We start from the raw sequence: 23856 nt of genomic DNA on the forward strand, positions 1-23856 counted from the left end.
GAGTCCAATTACAGCAGCATCTGAACTTGCATCCTGAACATGTGCAGGGGACAGTGAACAAATGAGAGAAACACAGAAAATATCCCTTTCCAAATTAGCAGCCACCGTCACATAGATAATTATTTCTTTGGGGTATCTGAGCTGTGGCTGTACATACCATATGTCAGAGAGAATAGTTAAAATTATAAAAGAGCACAAGCAAAATGCAGACCGCACAGAGAAAGAAATCTTTGGTATCTTTGGTGTCATCAACACGATTAAAATTACAAATGGAAAAAGTCAGTGAGGTAGCCTTCTTTGGTTCTCACTAGAAATAGAAAGTTTTTCCTTTTTTTTTTCTTTTTTCTGCTTTTTTTTTCCCTTTTTGTTTTGTTGTTTTACACACATACAGAGTTCATTCTTGGAAGCAGCTAGTGTAAGGGTTTCTCTCTTTTTGCTGTTATGATCTTTGAAAATTTATTTATTTTTTTCCAGTTTCTGTAAAGAAGCCCCGAAATCCAGGCTGGTGAAGCAGGGTCTCGACATGTGTTTTCTGAACGCACAGGTTCGGGTTGAATAGTCATTGCTCGTCCACAAACTTTGCTCTGTTGTTCTGACAGCAAACAAACTGCAGTGCTCTCTATTGTTTTAAATAAAAAATATAAACTATACAGTGCACCTTTTGTAGATGCTGAATAAGTTAAATAAATAAGTTACGATAGGAAGGCTCTGAGGGCCCCAATAATTAAAAGGTGACATTTGCCTGGTACCAGGTGGGGCTGCAAACTTAAATTAAATAATTTAATAATCATTAAACTATTTTCAAAGTTAATTCGAGAAGGAAAAATACCTTGATTTTTTTTTTTTGGTAACCTGTACTTTTTCCCTGTCTGTAACAGATTTTCACTGCTTTATAAAGCAAACCATCTTTCAAGAGAATCCTAAAAGAAATCTTGCATCTCTGATGCACCATTGGTCTATATTTCGATAAATAAGCACGAGGAGTAAAATTAACCTAAGATGATGAACTAACTACCAAAATCCTATACATTTGTGTGCTAGAAACTAATTTAAATAAATTAATTACATTAATGGTACATAGCCTGTTGGGTCATAACCCAAAGAGACAAAGGGGGGAAAAATGTTTCTTTTTGACGGTCTTCATTTTTTTTTTTTTTTTGATGGACAAAATGTATAGCCTCTTTCGATAGCTAAGTGAAAATAAAGCAGGAAATCATAACCTCTAAAACTTCCTCATGTTCATAAAGACCATTTCGATGTGACAAGCACAAAGAAAAAAATCCCCACCTCCCCCTCTAGCTGGTGCAGCCCCCACGACACCACATCCCATTGTCTCAACCCTGGAAACCAGAGCCCACTTTTCTCCTATGACTTTGCACTTTGCTATTTTTTTTTTTGTTTTTGTTTTTTTCCTTTTTTTTTCTTTTTTCTTTCTTGTCCTTTTCCAGGTCTTTGGATTTAGCTGTAGTTATGAGAGATCCAGAATAAAGCTATTCAACCGAAGTCATCAAGCATATGTGTCATTCTTACACAGATGATTAAACAATATCCAAGGTTTCTTGAAAGTTGAGTTTATCTTGGATGTGCCCAAATGAAAGTAATTCCAAGTGTACACCATGAAGATGCTGGGATACTTTTCTTTCCTGCACTTTAGTTTTTGATGTTATAATAAATAAAGCAATGCACATTGTAGAAGTCTCACATAGATGTTAAGTGATCATTTGAACTCATTTGTTGTAACAGATGACAGCATACATGTATGGAGATGTCTGTGCACAGTCTGGACACCCATAGGTAATGTGTGTTGCTATAAGGACAGCTATGAGAATACATGTCGAGAGATGTCTCTAAATCCATATACATCCACGCTGACAGACTGTATAAGCTTTAGGCAAACTTATCTACCAAGGTTTATGCTCTGTGAAATGTCTGCTGCTGAAGATGGAGCAATGTGGAAGGCTTCCATGGAATGAACAGACCTGTAGCAATGTGGTTTTTTTTTTTTCCCTTATACACATTTTCTCCACTAAAAAGGTCTCAGCAAGTTGATTCCAGTCAACCAAACTCAAAAACCTATAAGGACAGCTTGGGCTCTCACTTTAACCTGTCTCAGACTGTCAGAGTCCTTTTGGTATCTGAGAACAATGAGCATTTCAAGTCCCTATGGGATTCATCTAATAGCCCAATCGGCCTCAATTATAGGCTTTGTGTCTACCTATACATAAGGCCTTACATTAATCATTATTTTGGTATTTTATAACACATTCTGAGACTTTCTAAAACAAACCCCCACCCCTCTCCCTCAGAAAGAAATAAATCATGGGCAGAAAATGGGCATCGGGACAGCCATATTTAAAGCCAATATCATTAATTTATGAGACTTATACAACAAACAGCCCCCTCTTCCTTTAGTAAGGATTTGGGGGCCTTATTTGAAAACTATAATCTCCTGTTGTTTTATTTTTTTTTTTATTTTTTTTTTCTCCTGTTGTTTTAGAGGTGACTTGGTCTTAGCTAAATGTACAAAATTATTTAGCTATCCAGTCTTGCATGTGAATATTTGAAAGTTACAGGCACACCAGCTCTATCCCTTCTCTATCTACCATTTCTTACCCACTCTTCCTGGTTAGGCTAACAAGTCCAACTACACAGTGTCAGCAGCAACAACAACAACAAAAATCATCTCTGATCTGTTAAGAATCATGGCAGTTACTTTCATAGGACTTGTGTTTGGGCTTTAGGGTCAACCTTCAACACATGTATCATCCCTTTTCCTCTGCTTTTTAATAGAGTCCATTATTCTTCAACAACATTGGGACTCAGGCTGTTCTTTTTATATTTTTAAAAATTCCTACTATACTACCTGCTGAAAATCAGAGTTCACTGCAGAGGTATATTGTCATGACACTTGGGTAATGGTAGTCAGACACTTCAATAATTCTACCAGCATTGTTTCAAAAGTGGGAAAGTTTCCCAGCCTATACCAGGTAGTAGTGATTTAAAAAAAAAAAAAAAAGTTCAACTTTAATTTATTGGCATTAAAAGGTGGGTGACCAGCACAGGTCAGATGAAATGACAGATCATCTAAAAGGTATTTATATTTGGCTTTCAAATATACCGTTTGAATTACAAAAATGCATGTGTGTGTGTGTGTGTGTGTGTGTGTGTGTGTGTCGGATCTACCTTCCGAATTCTGGGTTCATTTTAGGCTGAAATGAAAATTAGCTTACATTTTCTAAGCCCACAGTAGCCAAGAGCCCATGGCAAAAGATGCAAAGCTGATGCTCTGACCTCTCCAGAGGAAGTGGCCTCCTGAGCACCTCATTCCTTTTCCTCCCCTTTAAGTGGTACAACCTACCATTTTACATTTTGGAAAAGCCTTTATGTATCAGGGTTGAGTTTTTATTGTTGTTGTTTTCCTTTAAAAAAGAACTAGACTGGCTCTTTAAAAAATTTTCCCAGGATGAAAGAATTATATCCCCAGTACCAAAATCACATTGCAAACAAAAGTGAAGCAAGCTTATTTCTCTACAGGAATAAAGAAAAGTTATTTTTTCCACTCAATAGCCTCTAGATTTCTGTTGCCTCAAGAATGTGAATTTTGGCTTAGACTGTCCCTTTACACTGTCCACTTTGTTGCTGATGGCTGAGGCATGCCTGGAATTGTTTTGGATTGAAGAAACAGATCCTCAAGTCTAACCAAGTCCAAATGGTTATTTTCTCTGAAATGATTAACTTAAGTTTTAAAAATGCTTGAGGAAACCCACTGGGTCAAATTTCATTACCTTTCAATTGGCAGGATCTTTTTTTTGCTTTCAGATTTTTCACAAATTGAAATTCTGTAGGGCTTATAATTCTGATCCATAAATATATGAATACACATGTGTACTCATAGATGTATGTAAATAATTTTCCAGAAGCAAGCACCTCTCTCTGGGATGACATTATCCAGTAAGAAACATTTGACAAATGTCCTTGGAGGGAAGTTCTTGCCCCTTTTGCATCATCACGTCCTCCTCGGGTCACCAGCAACACGGAGGGCGTGTACGTGGCTACAACAGGTTTTAGCACTACGGAAATCTCAGGCCACAAAGGCAGCCTCTTTGGGTTTTGACATCTTCAGAGGGTGCCGGAACCCAAATGGTGAGATTAGCGTGCCAAAGGATCGCTAACCAAACCAAGCAGGCTTGTTCCCTCAATCCAATCTCCAAAACACTGGCCCCAAGTCACAAGGATTTCATTTAGAAAGGGCTGAGCTGAAACTCCTTTTTTATCAACCCATATGGAGCATTCCCCGGCTGAAACATGCTCTTTTTCTCAGTCGTCTGACAAAGAAGACATGGGGTATGAGCAAGAGACAAAAGGATACCAGGAAAAGTCCTGGAAAATGTTGCGATCGGATGGAGTACAAAAGCCATGGAGAGTCATATTCCTTCAAAGCTCTGTGACTGCTGCCCCTGCCAAGGGAGAGCCCCGTGGTGGGCGCAAGGAGGTGGCACTTCGGACAATGGGGCACTCGGGGGCAGGACGCTGGGATTCGCCCCAAACCCTGCTTTGTGTTTTCCCTCCAGGCTTGAGACAAGCCCCCGAGGAGTAAGTATCACTGCCTTACTCCAGTGCCTGCTGTGGTTGCACACAGGCCTGTCAATACAGGTTGGTAACTGCCACCCTGGGGAAACCTGGTCAGCCCATCGCAACACAAGTTGGGCTTCCCCTGTGAGAAGTCCCTTCGGTGGATCTGCTCACCGAGGGGATCTGGACACCCTGATAGGACGGGGTAGCTCCTGGAGAACACCTTCTGGACTGGCCTCATCTTCACAGTTAGTGGGAATGGACCACCGAGCCTCCCCAGCAGTTACAGAAGACAAGCACCCCACTGGCCCCAGCCCAGCTGTGGGCCCGGCCTCATGGACAGACCCCACTCGCTACCTTGACGGTGGCTGAGGCGTAGACTAGAGATGACTCCAGATACAAATAAAAACTCCTTTGCACCATGGATCCATTTATCAACAGGCTAAATGTTGAAATGCTGGAGTTGGACTTTCAACCTTTTCAGGAACTTTCACAGAAATCTGAGTACTCCAAATCATCCACAGTGGAGAACGGACTCTGGGCTCTGGGATGGCATGAGAAATGAGCAGAATTCGGAACTGAATGCTTAATAAATGAAGCACTTGACCAAAACAAGACATGGATTCGGACAGCAAGAATTTGGGGTTATCACCAATGTCAAGTTGAATCTATATATGTATTCATATATTATATATATATCTCTTTCTTTAGAAATGCAACTTTACAGCCGATTTTTAAAAAGCTAATAGAAAAGTAGAAACTGGCAATTATTTTTACATGTTTCCCCCCTCCCCCAAATGAAGCCGTTAGGATGTAGCAATCACATGAAAATGAGGCTGTTGATTCCTCTATAAACTCTTTGGTTCTGTGGTTCAGGAGAGGATGTGTCACCAAGACCTCTGACCCTGACCCTCACTCCCCTTCCCTCCCCTGATGCTGAGACTCTGAAAATAGAAGGAACCAAGTCTAAGGGGTTAGCAAAGAACATTCAAGTGACATTATTCCCCAAACTCCGAGGAGTAGAGAGAACAGTTCAGTATCCCAACATCTTAAACTTGGAGTCCATGGAACCTTTTGAGAGATTCCATGTTGGGGTAGAAAGCCATAAAACAAAATTAAAGGGAAACAATAAAATCAAATCAATGACCCTTTCCTTTTGTTGCTCAGAAACAAAATTGATTACCTTCCCACAGATCAATGACGCTATTAGTATTTTAGCCAGACAAGAGGAGATAACGAATTGAAACAAAAGATGTGAGAAATCCTCATCTTTGGTATTGTAGCTGTTGAGGTTTCTGTTGCTCTGTTCCGTGTTCTTTTGAAAAACTGCATAGGCACAAATTAAAGACAATCTTCAACTTTAAGATTACCGCGTGAGTTGTCAAATGAAGCAGTAGCCGCCGAGGCTTTTCCTCATATCTATTCCTGTCTCAACCCTTTCTTTAAAATCTGCTTCCAAAAAATGTCCCAAGAGGTCTGTTTAAACACAGTGTGTCTCGCTGTTTTTTGTGTTTTTTGTTGTTGTTGTTTTGTTTTGTTTTTGGTTTTGATTTTGTGGGGTTTTTTTGTTTTTGTTTTCTGGCGTGCTTCCTTCTTGGTGGTGGTGATTTTCACGGATTTACGTATTTATTTATTCATTTTAATGGAACAGTTTTGTTTGTTGCAGAATTAGGTGCAGAAAAAGTTTCTTTGGTTTCGATTAAGTAATTCATAAAAAAGTCAGTCTCAAGTGTCTGTAAAGAATCATTGCAGCGTTTGGCTTGCTTCGAACCCCTCCCCCGTGGTGCCCACCTGGGGCCATTCACTGGTAAATATGCACATCGTGACCTTCGCAACCTCCCAGAGTCGTGTGGGCGCTCTTCCGCGTGCTGTGGGAAGGTGACAGCCAGGAGCCAGGGCTGGCGGCAAAGCCACTCCCCGGGGTGGCTTGGCTAGCCCGTCTGCTCAGCCTGATGGTGAGCCAAATGCAAGAGCTGAATGCCATTCGGAGTTGCAGAGGTTTTCTGATTTCTAAAAGTAATCACAGTATTTTTAGGCTAGAAAATGGCAAGTAATAAATGTCTTTGGTTTGCAGTATTCTGCTTCTTTGGTGTGCTGTGTTTTCTCCAGATTTACTCAGCTGTTTTGCAAGGATGAATCGACAATGGAAGAGATTTGGGACCAGATGACCCTCATGAGTTACACGTATGGTGGTTTGAATTACTTCCTTTTTTTTTCTTGCTAGAAAACACTGAAAAACGTCCCTACCGATGGGATGGATGAGGAAACAACAGAAATCTGAAATAGTGAGAATGGATCATGTGGTAGTTACAATGCACAATAGGAGGAACCAGGTGACTAATAACCGAGGAGGATACATCAATGATCTAAAAAAATCTAGATCTTTTAAAATGCTGCATTTTCTCCATGTACCGTAACAGTTAAATTGGCCTCCTGAGTGTGCGTCTGCATTATGTACAAACAGAATTTGTAGCAAACTGCAAAATGTGCTTGAAGCCATATTCCCAACGATTCCCTAATGACTTCACAATCAGCGTCTTGAAAATCCAGATGTGGTGAATCCAGAACCTTCCTTACTTCTCTGTTTATCTACGTTGTGCTTGATACGTTGAGCTCAAGAGAACTGATTTTTTTTTTTTTTTGATGGATCCAAGACCACGTGAGATTTCCAGGAGGTAAGGAAAAGAAAATTGTAAACTGGATCAACTTAAAGCTTTCCAAACCATTCAATGGAATGATGCCTGAGTTGGAAAAACAGGTCCTTGGATTTTTTTTTTTTAAATTTCCGTATTTAAAAGTTGTGCTCAGTAATTATTCTGATTTTTTTTTTTTAAATGTTATGGCTGTGAACTTTGGTGTACTGTGGTATGATGAGGCTAAGCACTTGGAAAGCAAATGAGGTCATTCTTGTTGCTAGAAGAATCTCTTATGGTAGCATCTTAGGAGCCCAAACTCAGAATCTTTACACAGGCCAAATTCCCACTGTGACAGGTGGGAACTCTGACTGCAACAGGGCCCAGAGTGGGACTGTTGACATCTGGCGAGATCCCGAGCTTGGCTGACACCACACTGGAATCACTTCGCTCCAGGAAGGCCTCATTTGGGTTTCTGGGATGCTCAGCATGCTGAGAGGACAATGTCCGGTTCAAAAAGATTAATTTTCAGCTTGCACTTGGACTCCATAGCCATTAAAAACAAAACAAAACAGAACACCTGGCCTATGATTACAGCTAGAATAGAAGTTTCTTTTTAAGAGAATTGTGCTTTCAAATCACCAGTGAAGGGCCCCAGCTAAGAATCCGGTGTCTTTTTTCCTTTGTGTTTTCTTTTGTGTCGGTTGTCCCCATCTGGAGGTGACCTGTGCCCAACCGCGAGAGTCCTCCCATCACGCTTTGGTACAAGTGCTGGAGGTGGATGAGGAGCCTCCTGTGCCCAGATCGTCCTGCCACTTCTCCAGGCTGCGGCGCCGGGCATTCATGAAGAAGTTGCTGACGGTCGTAAGCTCCAGGCCCAGCTGCTGGGAAATGGTGATCTGCATCTCTTTGGACGGGCGCTTGTTCTCCTTGAAGATGGCAAAGAGTGTTCGGCGTTGGAGGTCGGTGAACACCAGGCGGGATTTCTTCTGGGAATTGTTCCTGTCTTTGTTTGGTTCTTGCTCTTTGCGTTTGCACGCTTGAAGGGAAAGAGAAGAAGGAGCGAGTCAGTACAAGTGTGAGAACCAGCACCCGAGAAGGTGAGCCATTGAAAACATCGACAAAATCGTACAAGAGGATGTAAACCGTTAAACTTTATTGTGCCAATTGCCCAGCTGTCAATAACCAGCCTTCCCAGTTCATCTCCGGGTGATGGAAGGGACCGGTTAGTGGAGAAGAGAGGACGGTGAGAACAGCAAGGCTGCTCTGCGCAGTCTGGTCTTGGCCAGCCGCAGCCCCCTGCCTCCAGCACACCCTGAAAATTCTTCATCTCTGAAATCAGGCACCGTGAAGGGAGTGATGGCTCCAGGTCCCCCGGGGGAGCCTGGGCGGGCAGCTCCTCTTTCATTTTCAGCTTTCTAGAAGTGTTTACAGCTTAGCTGAAATGACTTTCTGGAGCCCCCCAAATTTTTAAGGTGCATGATCTTTTTCAAAATCAAAGCTTCTTTCAAAAAAAATTGTTAACAGAATGAAAGGAGAAGTGAGAGAATGATGGTATCATCCCAAATCCCCTTCTTCCAGACTTCTGAAAAATTAAGGAAAAACAAAACAAGGAGGGAAAGACTGGAAAAAAAAAAAAGTTGGTTTAGCCGATTCCAATTTGGATAGTTTGAAGCGAAGCCGGTACAAGAGGGCACGGGCTGGGGGTGGGGGAAGCAGCCCAAACCACGGAGGACACTAGTTTGGTGTCACTCTCTCTGCCTCACCCTCAAGTCCCCGGAAGGCAGGGTAGGTCTGTGTAACCCAATGGAATACTTGGGATGCCGACTGGTTCTTGTCTCAGAAGAGCCTCGTAAGGGTTAAGTAACAGGGTGCATACAAATCAGGAACTTAAACATGAGAACACATGTTGGAGTCACTGGAAAGCAAGCCCAGCTCACCCAGGGGTGTCGTGAGGCACCAGCAGAGCTAATCCGGGAAAGGCAAGGAGGGAGCAGAGATGCTCTTGCCTGAGTCAAATCCTACTGGACGTCCCGGGCACAGGCTGGGAATCCCTTTGAACTGGACCAACACCCCCCAAATCGAGCAGTCTGGGTGCTGCCCGGATGTGTGCCCGCACTTCTCAAAGCCCTGGTTTGCCAGTTTTGCTTTGGCCCCGGGGCCGGGCATGACCTTCTGCAGAGAGCATCTCGGGCAGGGGAGCTGCTACAGCTGGAGTATCGGGGATGCTCTTCAAACTGATGGGCCTCACAAGTTAACCTGAGGACCAGCATGCAGAGAGAGGATCTTGTGGACGCTGGCCGTCCCCTCACCTAACCGGCTGTCCTCCCCGGTGGGAGCTTTCTGCCATAAAGGGATCACTCCTGAAATACATGGGAAGGGATGACACGTCGCTTTGGCAAACACTTTCTTCCTGATTTTTCCTTCTCTCTTTTTAAACATAAAAGTAATCATATTATCTTTGAAAATTAAATATACACTCACACCCACACACTCTGATGAAAGCAATTTGTTTCCACCTTAAAACCATAAAACCCATTCACTTGGATGGTGGGACTTTCTCAGGGGAGGCGAGCTTCCCTGGCAACGGAAGCTCAGACGGGAAGGCTGAGATACTCCACGCCTTTCACTCCTCATGGGCTCGGCCTAATAAAGGCCGCGTCCTTGCTCATCCCTGCGAGGATCTTCCATTTGTGTTGGATTCTGTATATTTACTATATGCCCTTATCTTCAGATTTACTCTCTTGTGCAATCTCCATTCTTCCTTGACAGTGCTTCTCACCCTAGAGAAGGCAAAAGGGGGACCCCTGAGTGGCTCAGGGCATAATCCCGGGGTCCCGGGATCGAGTCCTGCACTGGGCTTCCTGGGGAGCCTGCTTCTCCCTCTGCCTGTGTCTCTGCCTCTCTATCTCTCTGTAACTCTCATGAATAAATAAAATATTAGAGAGAGAGAGAGAGAGAGAGAGAGAGAGAGAGAGAGATAAGGCAAAAGGATCCCTGGAGAACTCGTTCAAATGCAGACTCAGGGGCGGGGAGCCTGGGAGGGGCCTAAGAACCTACATCTCTAATGAGCTTCCAGGCCATGCCAATGCTGTTGGTCCACATGCCTCAGCTGACTCCCAAGCATATACCTGATAGCTAAAATATCAGAGAAGCACCTTGATGGAAAGGAGAGCTCTGGAACCAGGCATGCCTGGATTCGCAACAGGGCTCCTTCATCTTCAGGTCTTGGGACCTTGGCAAATTGCTTCACCTCTCAGAGCCTGTGTTCCTCATCTAATGGAAGTAACGATGCTGCTGCCCTCAGCAGAGCTCGAAGAGGGCATGGACAAGTGCTTCCTCCCCACCTTCCCTCTAATTGCATTTCCCCAAGAATCCTGAGGTGGGTAAGTCAGCAGAATTATTTTCATTTTAAAATGAAATAAATTGAGACCTAGACTGGGTAAGGCATTGACCTGAGGTCCCATTCCAAGTCTGCTGCAGACCCAGGGTAAGAATCCGCCCTTCCAACCCTCCCTCTTTCTCCTCTACAGAAAGGGCACCCACGCCATTGGTACATCAGAGGGGATCTATCTGCAGGGCAGCCCTGGGGCTCTACTCCCAGGGATTCTGATTTTCATTGTGCAGGGCAGGGCTCAGGAACCTGTGCTTTTACAAACCTCCTTGGACCCTTCTGAGACATGGGAACCAGCCACTTCTGGTTCCAGAGTACTGTCCCCACCCCAGCCTCCTGGGACACCAGATACCAAGTCTTCATTGGAAGGATTCTGCGTAAACAGTGGTGCACGGTAATCTCTTGATAACAAAATCTGGGCAAATATCCTCTACAAACATCGGCGGAGGTCCTCTGTCAATTCATGCGCCTTTGGGTTAACCATACATCCCTCAAATTTCCTATCAATATTGATTATTCTTCAGAGAATGCTTTATTTGTACTTTTAATTGGGTATTTAGGCAATAGTGCTGGTTCATGTTGGCCGGTCAGATTATATTTGCTCACACACACACACACACACACACACACACACACACTTTAAGAGAAAAACGTTAGAGTCTCAATGTTCAGCAAACTGTAGAGAAAGAACAAATCAAGAGATCTGTGCTCGCTTTTCCAGCAGCTTTCCAATCCACCAGATTCCACACCAACCAATGCGAAGATGTAGCCTGTGGTCTACAAACTTACAGCAAGTCCAAGAGCCCAAAATAATGAGACAGTAGGTACGTACCCTGTCCAGAGTCCTTATACCAGCCAGTTGGCAGGCACCCCACACTTGTCTTTGGTGCTATAAGGCATTTATTTCTTCACATGTTTCAAAGAGACAGGTTTGCTCTCCACCTCTGACAGTTACAGAAATCACAAACACACCACTAACAGCATTCACCCCATGACTCTTACACGAGCAGTTGATCTGGAGCTGAAGGAAAATAAGAGCAAGAGGTTGGACACCTGCTTTGAAAGCCTATGCCCGAATGATGTCTGGAAGCTGGTATGAGGCGTGAAGTGAGCCAACCCCACAGGCACAGCTAGAGTGTAAATGGTTTTGGTGTGAACATATTACACTACAGTCAAATAGCCATTTCTAAACAGCTAGGAAGAAGCCAGATAGCTCCCTCTGACCCAGGAACGTGTCAGAAACCCAACAGACAGCAGGTGTTCATCAGCGGTGAGGGTGGATCCAGTCTCTCCAGGGTTCCAGCCACACAAGGTACATCCTGCCTCTGGAAGGTAGGTTAGTCCAGGCTCCTGCAGACCACTTGGATCTGCTGCTTCTCCCTCTCTAGGAGAAAAGCGGGGGGGGGGGGGGGGCACACCAGAGGTTAATGTGTGCATTCTGTGGTGGTGAGGTGGGGATGTGGGCACAGAAAGCCCTCCTCCATCCTTGACTTCTCCTCTCACGGAGTACGTGGTCCTTGTGTTGGCCATGGGGTTTGAGCATTTATTTCTATTTTAGAGACTAAGAGGCATCATTTGTTTATCTACAGTGAGGCTACCTACCCAGATTATGGGGGCCTTTCCCCATCTCGTTTTTTTTTGGGCAGGAATAGTATCAGCTTACACTGGTAATGCTGGCTGCCTCCTGCTGGTCCGGGGCCTGTGACTGGCAGGTATACACAAAGAGAGGCATCTGGGATTAGTCACAAAGGGACTGTTCCTGCCTAAGAAATGCAGGGTCCTGGCTGGACAAATTTTTCAAATCACCGGTTTCCCAGGGTGAAATAGTAAGAGGGAAGCTCTGGTCCAAGGCACAGGCCCTCCCTGAGATCTTAAGATGCCAACTCACTTTTCCCCCAGAGGCCACCGTGCGTTTTTTTTTGTTTTTTTTGTTTTTTCCCCTCAGAGGATTGGAAACAGGACAAAGCAAGCATCTGTCCAGGGATGTGCTGCTCCCTGTGGCTCATCTTTCTGAACCAGAAAAGCGAACTCTCCACAAGGGACCATTCCCTCTGCCTCCAACTGCAGCTCCCTGTGTGGTCAGGCTGCTCCTGGGGATCCTCAGGAACCCAGCTGCCCTCAGCTGCCCAGAGGAACTGGCCACGGCTCTGTCTGGCACCCACATATGGGCACCGCGACAGTATGTGGTCAGGGCAGGCGGCAGGTGCCTCACATCAGGAGGGGATTCAGAGGGAGGTGAGACAGGCGGAGGGCTGATACCAGGGACCAGAGAAAAACATTAAGGAGGCCAAGGAGAAGCCCTGCACTGACTGTCCTGTGCCTTCCCTTTCCGCTCCTGGTGGGGGAGGAGCCCTGGTGCCACAAAGGTAGGTGACCACGCAGTTTCTCCAACAAAAAAAGATTCATTTTCACCCACCACTAACTTTCCGTACTGTGACAAAGGTCTTTTGGTACTCACACGCTAAGGGATAAAGGGTCTTTGGAAGCCAGGGCCGCTGTGGAGAGGGGAAGACCGGACGCCAGGGAGAAGCAAAGTAGGGGCAGAGACAGGGCCACCATCTGCCTTATCTTCTTTTTTGGTCTTTCCTGAGAGGACCCGGTGCCCCAGGTGAGTGACCTCAGCTGTGAGTGTGTGTGTGTGTATGTGTGTGTGTATTGGGGGGTGGGTGATGGGCATAGAGCGTTAAGGGGGACAGGAGCTAGTTGGTTCTGTGAGGCAGATACAGGCAGCAGTCATCCTGGACCCACACTTAACCTTGATGCCTGGTGCCACAGGTGCAGTGGCTTCAGCCCTTCAAGGCACCTGCACATCTCGTACCACAACTGGATCCTCCTCACTGGGTCCTGGAGCGTGAGGGCGCTTGTCTGGCCCAGGGCTGTCAGTGTTCACATGGGGAGCTGGAGGCCCAGTGAGGGGAGTGAGAGCCAAAGCCGGAGGCTGAAGCCCATCAGAACTTTCTTCCTACCACACCTTTGGGAGGAAGGTGGGGTGGAGATGTAGATTCTCATTTTACAGGTGGTGAAGGTTCAGGGACCTGCTCAGGGTGACACAACTGGCACTGGAGCTAGGACGTAGGCCCAGAGGCCCCTTCCCAGCCTCCCTAGGCCGGGGGGAAACCGTGAAGCAAGAGGAGCCCAACACCAGGTCAGATTCCTCAGCACTTGCTGCTCTGGAGCGGGAGCTTCTCATACTGGGGGTTTTGTCCCGTGAATTCAGCCAAACAGCACAGAATTCAGCCTCGCAGTTTGCTAGAATCAGTGCGGGAAGGTCCTCTGCGCTCCCGCACACGGGCCTTAACTGTCAGGAAAGGAAAAGATCTCATGGAAATGAGTTGTATTCCTAAGATTTGAAAGGAAAGACTTCGTAGTCTTATTTTTTCTTGAGCAACTGACAAAGGGAGAAGGTGGAAATGGATGAGGGCCTGGCAGTTCCCGCTGACCTAAGTGCGAAGCCGGGCCTGCTTTCCCTAGCTGTGGGGTCACCGGGCTGCCCGGGCCTTCCTTCACCGGGGCTCACTGGGCCCGACACGGGTGCCCCGGGCCTTCCCCCGTGGCGGCGACTCGCCTGCGTGGGCCTCTCCCTCTGTATTCTACCACTTCACGTGCTGTCCCAAACCAAAGGCAAGATGCTGTCTTAGTGACACCTGTTCATCCCTTCTCTGGCAGATAGAATTAGGGACATCTTGGCCGTTCCTCGCAAGCTTAATATACACAATTGTGTTAATATGCACACCCCGCAATGCCTGAAAAGCCCCATGTTGGGCAAGTGCCTCTTTTGGGGAGACTCATCCCACCTCCCTAGGTGGAGAGTGGACCCAAGAGCTTCTCTTCCCTCCCAGGCAAGACCCTCCAGGGTTTGACCTCTGAGACCGCCTCGCAGACCCTAGGAGGCGCTCAGGAGCTACTCGCTGGCGGAAGGCAGCAAGGGCAGGCCTTGAGTTAGGTAGCAGGGCAAGCGGGGCCTGCTGGGGAGGGGGGGGCTCCGGGGTGTGCGAACATCGGCCTCCCCTCGCTAGTCCTCTTATCTCTGATATTTCGGGCTGGATTTGTAAACCCATGTCTCTTCTCAGCACAGTTTCTTTTTCATCAGCTTTCCGGCCTGTCCCTGTCCTCCAGAAATGCAGCAGCTCTTCCTACCTCCGCCCCAGCACCCACTTTCCCTCCACCCCCACCCCCAGCACATCCCCACCCTGCTCAGCGGGTTCCACCTCTGCTGAGGGCTCCGCCCCGCCCACATGGCCCCGCCCCACTCAGCTGGTCCCACCCCCTCACCTGGCCCCGCCCCTGCTCAGCTGGCCACGCCCCACCCTGCTAACCCCACCCCCGCTCAGCACGGCCCTGTCCCGCTCAGCTGGTTCCACCCCTGCTCAGCTGGCTCCGCCCCCGCCCAGCTGGCCCCGCCCCCACTCAGCAGGTCCCCGCCCCCACGCTGCGTATCCCTGCCCTGCTCACCTCATCCCCACCCCCACTCTGTACATCCCCTCCTCGTTTAGCAGTCCCCGCCCCCACTCTGCACGTCCCCGCCCCGCTCAGCTGTCCCCGCCCCGACTCTGCACGTCCCCGCCCCGACTCTGCACGTCCCCGCCCTCACTCAGCAGGTCCCCGCCCCCACTCTGCATATCCCCCTCCCCCCTGCACGTCCCCGCCCCGCTCAGCTGTCCCCGCCCCGACTCTGCACGTCCCCGCCCCGACTCTGCACGTCCCCGCCCCGACTCTGCACGTCCCCACCCCCACTCTGCACATCCCCGCCCTCACTCAGCAGGTCCCCGCCCCCACTCTGCATATCCCCCTCCCCCCTGCACGTCCCCGCCCCGCTCAGCTGTCCCCGCCCCGACTCTGCACGTCCCCACCCCCACTCTGCACATCCCCGCCCTCACTCAGCTGTCCCCGCCCCCACTCTGCGCATCCCCGCCCCGCTCAAGCGCGCCCCGCCCCTCTGACTTCCCGAGTGGGCCGCGGTGGCCCTGGAGTCCCGCGGGAATGGACTTGTCCTTCACCCCTGCTCCCTGGAAACCGCAGGTCCTGCACCCGGGAGGTCCCTGCAGAGGCCGGCGAGAACGTGGGCTGCGGGGCTCCTGGAGAGGAGGGGAATCCTGGTTCCACCAGCAAAACGCGACGCCGGGGGAGCCAGTTCCGAAGCGGGATCTGCGGGAAGCGCCAGCCTCAGGTGTAGCGGAGGAGGAGCGGTCCGCGGGCTGCGGGCCCCCCCCGGGCTCCCGCCCCCGGGCTCCCCTCCGCACCGGCTCCTGCTCGGGCGCCTGCTCTGCTTAATCAGATCCGTGGAAGACTTAACCCCTGCCAGACTGGCCGCCCTCTTTCCGCTTGGGAGGAGAATCATTTTAAATGGAAAGAGTTTAAGTTCTCCGCAGCAGCCATCCTGCCCCTTATTATGGAGGAGGAGAGGCTCCCAGCGCAGGCTTGGGGGGGGGGGGAGCAGAGGCTTGCAGGCAGCAGGTGCCCCCAAGGGGACAGCGCAGCCCCACCGCGGGAACCGAGGCAGCCTGGTTGCAAAGTTGGCCCCAACTCTTCCCTTCCCAACACCTGTACCCCCTGCAACGGGACTCCATAGCGGCTCCCAGCGCTACGAGGTGGCGTCCGCTCGCCCTTGCTGGCGACCTGGGCTGCTCGGATGACTTGCTTGAGCCAAATGAATGAGGGAGAAGTCACTGTGGCAGTTCTGAGCCCAGGCCTCGCGAAGCCATGTGCTTGTTCACGCTCTTGGACCGCTGCCTGGCGGCCACGGGACAAACCCCGGCCAGCCTGGGTCAGCGGCCCTGGTGGCCCCGGCAGCTGACTGCAGGTGCCTGAGTGAGTCCAGCTGAGACCACCCAAGCGTGGCCCCGGAGCAGCAGAACCGCCCAGCTGACCCACAGGTTCTGGAGCAAAGAGAAATGTGTATGGCTTTACGCTGTTGGTTTTGTGGTTCTGTGTTACGTACGTTGCATTACTGTGGTGATAGATATAGCAGCCAAGGAAAACCTGTGCCTTCCTGCCCAGGGAAAGTCAGATGCAGGATAAAAGGCCTCCGCTTGACAACTGAGCCCTGGTTATCAGCTGGGTGACCTTGGGTCTCCTTTCCCTCATCTATAAAATGGGGATACTATGCTCCCCACTCCAGACATCAAGGCCAGCTGTAGCCCTTGGCACACAGGAGGTGCTTAGTACATGTAAGTATTCTTTCTCCCTTCAAAGAGAAAGAAGGAAAAAGGTGTATAAGAAGGTAAGGTTAGGGGCACCTGGGTGGCTCAGTCAGTTAAGTGTCCAACTTTTTTTTTTTTAAAGACTCCATTTATCTATTCATTCATGAACAACACAGAGAAAGAGGCAGAGACACAGGCAGAGGGAGAAGTAAGCTCCCCGCAGGGAGCCCGACCTGGGACTCGATCCCGGGACCCTGGGACCACAACCCGAGCCAAAGGCAGACGCCCAACCACTGAGCCACCCAGGCGCCCAAGCGTCCTACTCTTGATTTCTGCTCAGGTCATGATCTAAGGGTCATGAGATCGAGCCCAGGGTCAGGCTCTGCACTCAGCTTGAAGTCTGCTTAAGACTCTCTCTCCCACTGCCCCTCTCCACCCCACATGCTCTCTCTCTCTCCTTTTCTCTCAAAAATGAATAAATAAGTCTTTAAAAAATAAGGTCAGATTAGGAATTCATAATCTGAAATGGTTTTCCAAGATTTACTCAGTGGTAGATGAACTGCCTAGAGGGCTAATAGCAAATAAAAGGTTAAGGAGATTTGTTTTCAGTGTGAAGTTGTCTCATAGCCAATTCCCAGCCTTGTAGAAAAGGTAAGACCATGATGTGTTTTCATATATGTGTCAGAGATCCTAATAGGCTTGGGACCCCTGGTGTTTCCTAACATCACTAATTTATGTCCAAATACATTCTACATGTGATGGGTATTGTAGCCCCTCATAAATAATGCAGAAGGACCATATTCTCCTTGCATCCAGTAAATACTTCCCCTGAATAGTTCAATGGGATATTGCCAGGGCATAGGGTGGAGATGGGGGGGAGGCATGGGGGTGTGCACTCGTCAGCAGTCACTTGACCTCCAAGTATACGGGTTTGGAAAATATGCTAAGGAGAATCACTGCCATCTTGCAGTTGGAGAGCTTGAAGCTGTCCTCTTACAAGGGCTTGTTTCTGGGATGCCTGGATGGCTCAGTGGTTGAGCTCTGCTTTCATCTCAGGGCGTGATCCTGGAGTTCAGGGATCGAGTCCCACATCAGGCTTCCTGAGGGGAGACTGCTTCTCTCTCTGCCTCTGCCTCTCTATCTCTGTCTCTAATGTATTAATAAATAAAATCTTAAAACGACAACAACAACAACAACAACAAGGGCTTCTGCAAAGTGGGAGACTCTCCAGCAAAGAGGGCACACGTACCAGGGCTGGAGCTGTGCTGGAAAGACAAGCTGAGTTGTACTGGAAAAACTAATTACAAGTAAGTTCATATTTGTAGCTCCAACCTTGTTCCAAGAAACCTATGGGGTTTTTGTTTTGTTTTGTTTTTTTGTTTTTTATGTTTTTATTTGAATTCCTAGAGTTAGTTAACATACAGTGTACTATTAATTTCAGGTATACAGTATAATGAGTGATTCAACACTTCCATACATTACTCGGTGCTCCTCACAACTAGTGCCCTCCTTCATCCCCATCACCTGTTCCTTCCATCCACTGCTCCTCTGGTGACCATCAGTTTATTCCCCAGTGTTAAGAGCCTGTTTCTTGGTTTTCCTCTTTCTCTTTTTTTGTCCCCTTGCTCCTTTGTTTTGTTTCTTAAATTCCACATATGAGTGAAATCAGACACATGAAAAAGACACTCAACATCACTGACCATCAGGGAAATGCAAATCAAAACTACAATGAGATATCACCTCACAAGGGTCAGAATGGCTAAAATCAACAACACAGGAAACAACAGGTGCTGGCGAGGATGTGGAGAAAGGGGAATCCTCGTGTACCGTTGGTGGGAATGCAAGCTGGTACAGCCACTTTGGAAAACAGTATGGAGGCTCCTCCAAAATAAAACTACCCTAAAGCTACCAGTTGCACTACTAGGTATTTACCTAAAGGACACAAAAACACTCAATTCCAAAGGTACATGTGTCTCTGTGTTTATACCAGCATTATCTACCATAGCCAAATTATAAAAACAGCCCAAGTGTCCACTGACTGGTGAATGGATAAAGATGATGTGTGAGGTGTGTGTGTGTATGTATACGTATATATATATTCCATTATATATATAAAATGGAATATTACTCAGCCATAAAAATAATGAAATCTTGCATTTGCAATGACATGGATGGTGCTAGAGAGTACATGCTAAGTGAAATAAATCCATCACAGAAACCTATGGGGTGCAGGTAAGAAGGGAAATAAACTCCCTTTCCTTCCCTGCTCCAAAGAAGTGGTCCTTTGGTACTGACAAAAGAACAATGCCCAGGAGGGCACCCTGTCTCTGGAACTAATCTGCATATCCAAGAGCCTTTAAAACAGCAACAGGATCCCCTGCATTCAAATAGGGAAGCAAGACTAGAAGAGTTACATACTCTGACAGTACACAATGTCCCGAAAGCCATCAATGCTGGTAAGTCTTAGCAATGCAGGCTTCTCAGGCAGCAAAAGAGTATGTGCTGGCGTATTGCTATGGGGACAGGGAGAGGAGGGGTCTGACACACAGACTTAGGGCTCCCGCTCTAAGCATTGGCCCCTGAGGGTCAGGGGTGGCTGGGCACTGATCATCCACCTGGAAGGTGGTAGGGCTTGATGAAGGGGGAGTGGCTGCAAGGGCCAGGATCTTATCAAATCCTTTCATTATCTTGTGCTAGAATTTGGAAACTATAAATAGTTTGCAGTTAAATGCTTGCAGTTTTCCCTGACCTTGGTCCAGATTACTGTGGAGCCACTATGGTGAACTTGGCCCCCGAGAGCTAAACTCTAACTTCACTCTGGTTTCTGCAAATGTCCCTGGCCTGAATCAGATGGGAAACTTAATGGCTTTGTCTCCAGGTTGGGAGCTGGCTTTCCTCACGGATCAGATGCCAATCCACTTAGGCAGTGGAGCCAGTGACATCCAGACCCACATCCATTTGAGAGGCCAAGAGCAGAGACAGGGAGGATGCACCACGCAAATGGACTTGGAGTCATTCTGGGTTGTTGGGTTTTATCTTTCCACCATTCCCTTCGAACTGCGAGTGCAGACAAAACTCTGGCGTGAAAATCCTCTAAACCATTTGGCAAATTATCCTGAAGAGCCAAGGCACTCCGGGTTGAATGGCTTCGTGGAAGCAAGAGAACCACTGCCTGGCTTCTTAGATCAAAGATGAGCTGGGGGTGGGGAAGTAGGTGGGAAAGGGAGAGAGAGAGAGAAAGGAGAGAGGAGGGAGAAGAATCGAGAGAGCATGGGGGCCAGGCACACATGAGCACATGCACACGCCCCTCATTCTGGAGACTCTGGAAGAGGTCATGTCTAAAGTGCAGAGATGTCAGCAGCCCCAGGAGGCTGGTGGTCGCCCCTGAGTGCTCTAGCCACACCTCGGGCTTCGCTCCTGACGTGGGGCAATTCCTGCCCATCTGGGTATCCCTGCAGTCCCCTCTTCTCATCTGGAAATGTGGATAATAAGTGATAAACTCTGCTCCTCCTCTATATCCTGCCCCTGCCTTTGCTCGGGCGTTGGGAGGATTGTGAGCAGGTTGGTCAGGACAAATGTTAGAGCTACTCCCCGATGTCCATTTATTGTTAAATGAAAGGCAGCCAGCAAGCCACCATTCTCAGTTCCCTGCACCTCAAAGACATTCTCTGAAGAAAACAAGTTTTATTTCCTGTCTTTATTTTTACCTTTAATACAAAGGCACTGGAGGGAACTCAGGAAATGGGAGCCCTTGGATGTCTGACAACTTTTATAGGCAGAGGTAGAGCCAGAAAAAGGCCCAGGTGGCCATAGAAGGTGAATCTTCCAAAGGAGGGCACTGGCCCTCGGCACCTTATGCCGCCCCACACCCCCTCAGCAGGCTCTGCCCCTGGCCGGAGCTTGCACACCCAGTGTGGATGTGCTTCCACCCTTTACTTTACTTTCAGCAAAAACTCTGAGTGCAAAAGGGACAAGTTTCTAATAGCAGGTGTTCAGGACAGCTGGTAAAGCCACTGAGTCCCAGAATGGGTGGACTTGAGAGACCATTTGGTCCAATCCTTTATTCTGGATACAGTACTCTGAGGCTCTTAGGGGTGCCATGAGTAACCCCAGGCTGACCACAGCTAGTCCATGACTGAGCTCTGAGAACCCAGATACTCTTACTTCTACTCCAGTAGGGCTTTTATTTCCTATCTGGTGATTAGAGTAAGTCTTTTGGGGTATTCAGCCTCTGAAATGGCAATTTCTTGTTATTAATTCTGCCTATGATGAAGTCTGGCAAAGAAAGATCTTTAATTCTGTGGCATAGGTGCATTCCTTGCAAGCTATCCAGGAAGTTGTGAGTTGCTAAAACAAATACTTAATTCTGGATAGAAACGTCTGCCTTAAAATGGTGAAGGGAGCCAATGTAGCCTCTCCTAACATCCCACTAAAATCATCTCAAAAACCTAGAATAGGAGATAAAACTCACTATACTGAAAGCCAGGACTGCGGTCAACATGTATAGAGGGAACTCCTGGGGAATTTTCACCTAAACACAAGGCCAATGGAACTAGGTTGAAAAGTAAGATCTGAATTGAAAAAAATAAATAATACTTGACTCCTCCAAATTCAAATTAAGGGGCCAGCACTTGTCTTGGCAGATATCTTCTGAAACAGCCAGAGTGCCTTCCACTCCCTTCAACCTACTAATTGAGAACTGCATCTCTCAGAAAACAATTAGGAAACAGAAATTGGGGATGGGAAGTGGAAGAGAGACACCAGCACGGGTAGATCACAGCGTGGAAGACTGCATTACTGAAGAGTGCTCTCCGCGGACACAGGACAAGAGGAGGCTGTGGTGTGCAGGATATGGGGACGGATGCACATACCCCACTTGACTGGCTTGTCAGCAACCTGGGAGCAGATGCAGAAGCTGACTCCCTGTCAGTCCAGCAGGGCCAAATTAAAAGAAAGCTCGTTAGAGGTTAGGAGCTGGGTTAGGTGTATCGGCTGGCAATTTAGTGCAGGTCTCAGAAGGTGAGTGCATAGACATCCAGAAAGGAAGTTGTAAGGAAAACACACACTGTTTCTGTTGACCACATCAGGCCTCATTGGGTTTCTCTCATTTGAGAATCAATCATAGGAAATTCTTCTGAAAATATGTTATAGAAACTTGAAGAATATTTTAGAGAATCATGTGGTATCTCAATACGATGCCAAAGGAGATGGTTTCTATGAAACAGGAACAGAAAATGATTAAGAAAACAGAACTTTAGGGTCGCCTGGGTGGCTCATCATTGAGCATCTGCCTTCAGCTCAGGTCATGATCCTGGGGTCCTGGGATAGAATCTCACATCAGGCTCCCCACAGTGAGCCTGCTTTTCCCTCTGCCTATGTCTCTGCCTCTCTCTCCCTGCTGCTCATGAATGAATAAGTAAAATCTTAAAAAAAAAAAAAAAAAAAGAAAAGAAAACAGAACTCTGTAAGTAACAGTAGGTACGAAAAAACAGTAAGGCAAGATGAGAAAGATAAAAACTTGAAGGAGAATGACAAATACACAGCATTGGAGGAAACCTAGAGCAACACTGACGGTGCAAGTTGTTAGAATTTCTGTCATTCAAGTGGGTCTTTCCTATAGGGAATTATTCTCAGTTACACAATGACTTAGAAAAGTATGGGTATAGACTCTTGATGAAGAGAAAAATAACTGAAGACATACTCTCACTTGGGATATAATGAGAATTAAAAGTTCAAGAAGGTTATATTGTTCTACAAAAAGAACCAGCCAAAAAAAAAAAAAAAAAAAAAAACCAGCCAGCAGCCCCATGTGGCTATGAATCCCCCTAAACTCATCCCAAACATCCAAAGGAGTATCACTACATTACAAACATTAACAAACATAGCCTCCTTGGAAAGGCTACTGCAACAAATCTATGTAGAATGGTAAGTAGGTGGGTATATAAATGGTTGATGCCTCCTTTTGCAACAGGATCTCAGTAATGTTTACAAACAAATAATTTCATTATTCATGTTTTTCACCATTATGTGAAGTACATAGTTTGATAAAAAAAAAAATCCCTCTGGAGAAGCATCTCCCTCTCTCAGAGTGAAACACCAGATTCATAAGTCTAGCTAGAGATGATTTTGTATATGTGAAACAGATGAAAAAGAAAACAACTAGCCCTACAAGAACAAGAAAAAAACGAGGAGTGTTCAGCGAGGCCTGAAAGCACCACTACTGTTCAATATTATGCTGAGAAAGTGGTCAATGCAATAAAAATAAGAAAAAAAATAAGTGAAAATTTAGAAAGGAATGAAACTAATTGGTAAGATGACAAAAGTCCACATAACTTGAGCGCTCATTATTTGATAGGCATTATCTGATAGGTATAACTCATTTAATTTTTACAATCAACCTCTGAGGTAGTTTGCAATTAATGATACTGAGTCATAGAAAATTAAGCAAATTACTTAAGGTTACAGAGTGAGTAATGGAGCTGGGATGCAAAGTCAGGTGGTCTGATTCCAGACTCCTTGTACCTAACAGCTACCCTATACTGCTTTTCCAGGCAGAAATAGAACTCTCCTAATTTTAAGTTAATATGAATTTTTTAACCTAGAAAACCCAGGAGCCTTATTACTCAAATTACTAGAACCAATAAGATAATTCAGGAAGGTGGTCAGTTACAAAATGAACATACAAAAACCAATGTTGATTGTGTATGCATAAAAAATCCAAATTAACAAACAGATAAACTATTGGAATTAATATGAGAACTTAGCAAGGTTCCTGGACTCAGTATCAGTAGACAAAAATCCTCTATAACACAACAAACAGAAAATGAAAAAGACAGGATCAAAACATCAGGTATATAGAAATAAATCTAACAATAGGTATGTACTATTTTGACAGAGAAAACTAAACTTTCTTGGAGAAATTAAAGAATATCTAAATAAAGGGTTTGGAAGACTCAATATTATAAAGAGTTTAATTCTCTCCATGTTGATCTATAGATCTGATCAAATCTTTAATGAAAGTCTCAGCAGATTTCTCTTCATTGCTCTTTTTCTTCTTTCTTGCTGTTCAGATTTTGGGATTTGACAAGCTGATTCTAAAATCTTTATGAGAATGCAA

At 46.7% G+C, this 23856-nt stretch overlaps 1 protein-coding gene across 1 annotated transcript in view; it reads right to left on the reverse strand.

Annotated features, from left to right (window-relative positions):
* Positions 1-2487: 2487 nt before the first annotated feature.
* ONECUT2 (one cut homeobox 2) overlaps positions 2488-23856 on the reverse strand; it is a 52200-nt gene continuing 30831 nt past the window's right edge. The window contains exon 2 of the mRNA XM_077891913.1: positions 2488-8244. Within this exon, the coding sequence (XP_077748039.1) occupies positions 7958-8244 (287 nt within the window). The 3' untranslated portion in view covers positions 2488-7957. The remainder of the gene's footprint in view (positions 8245-23856) is intronic.

The sequence above is a fragment of the Canis aureus genome, chromosome 1 (genome assembly GCF_053574225.1).
Source record: "Canis aureus isolate CA01 chromosome 1, VMU_Caureus_v.1.0, whole genome shotgun sequence".
In the NCBI taxonomy this organism is placed as follows: domain Eukaryota; kingdom Metazoa; phylum Chordata; class Mammalia; order Carnivora; family Canidae; genus Canis; species Canis aureus.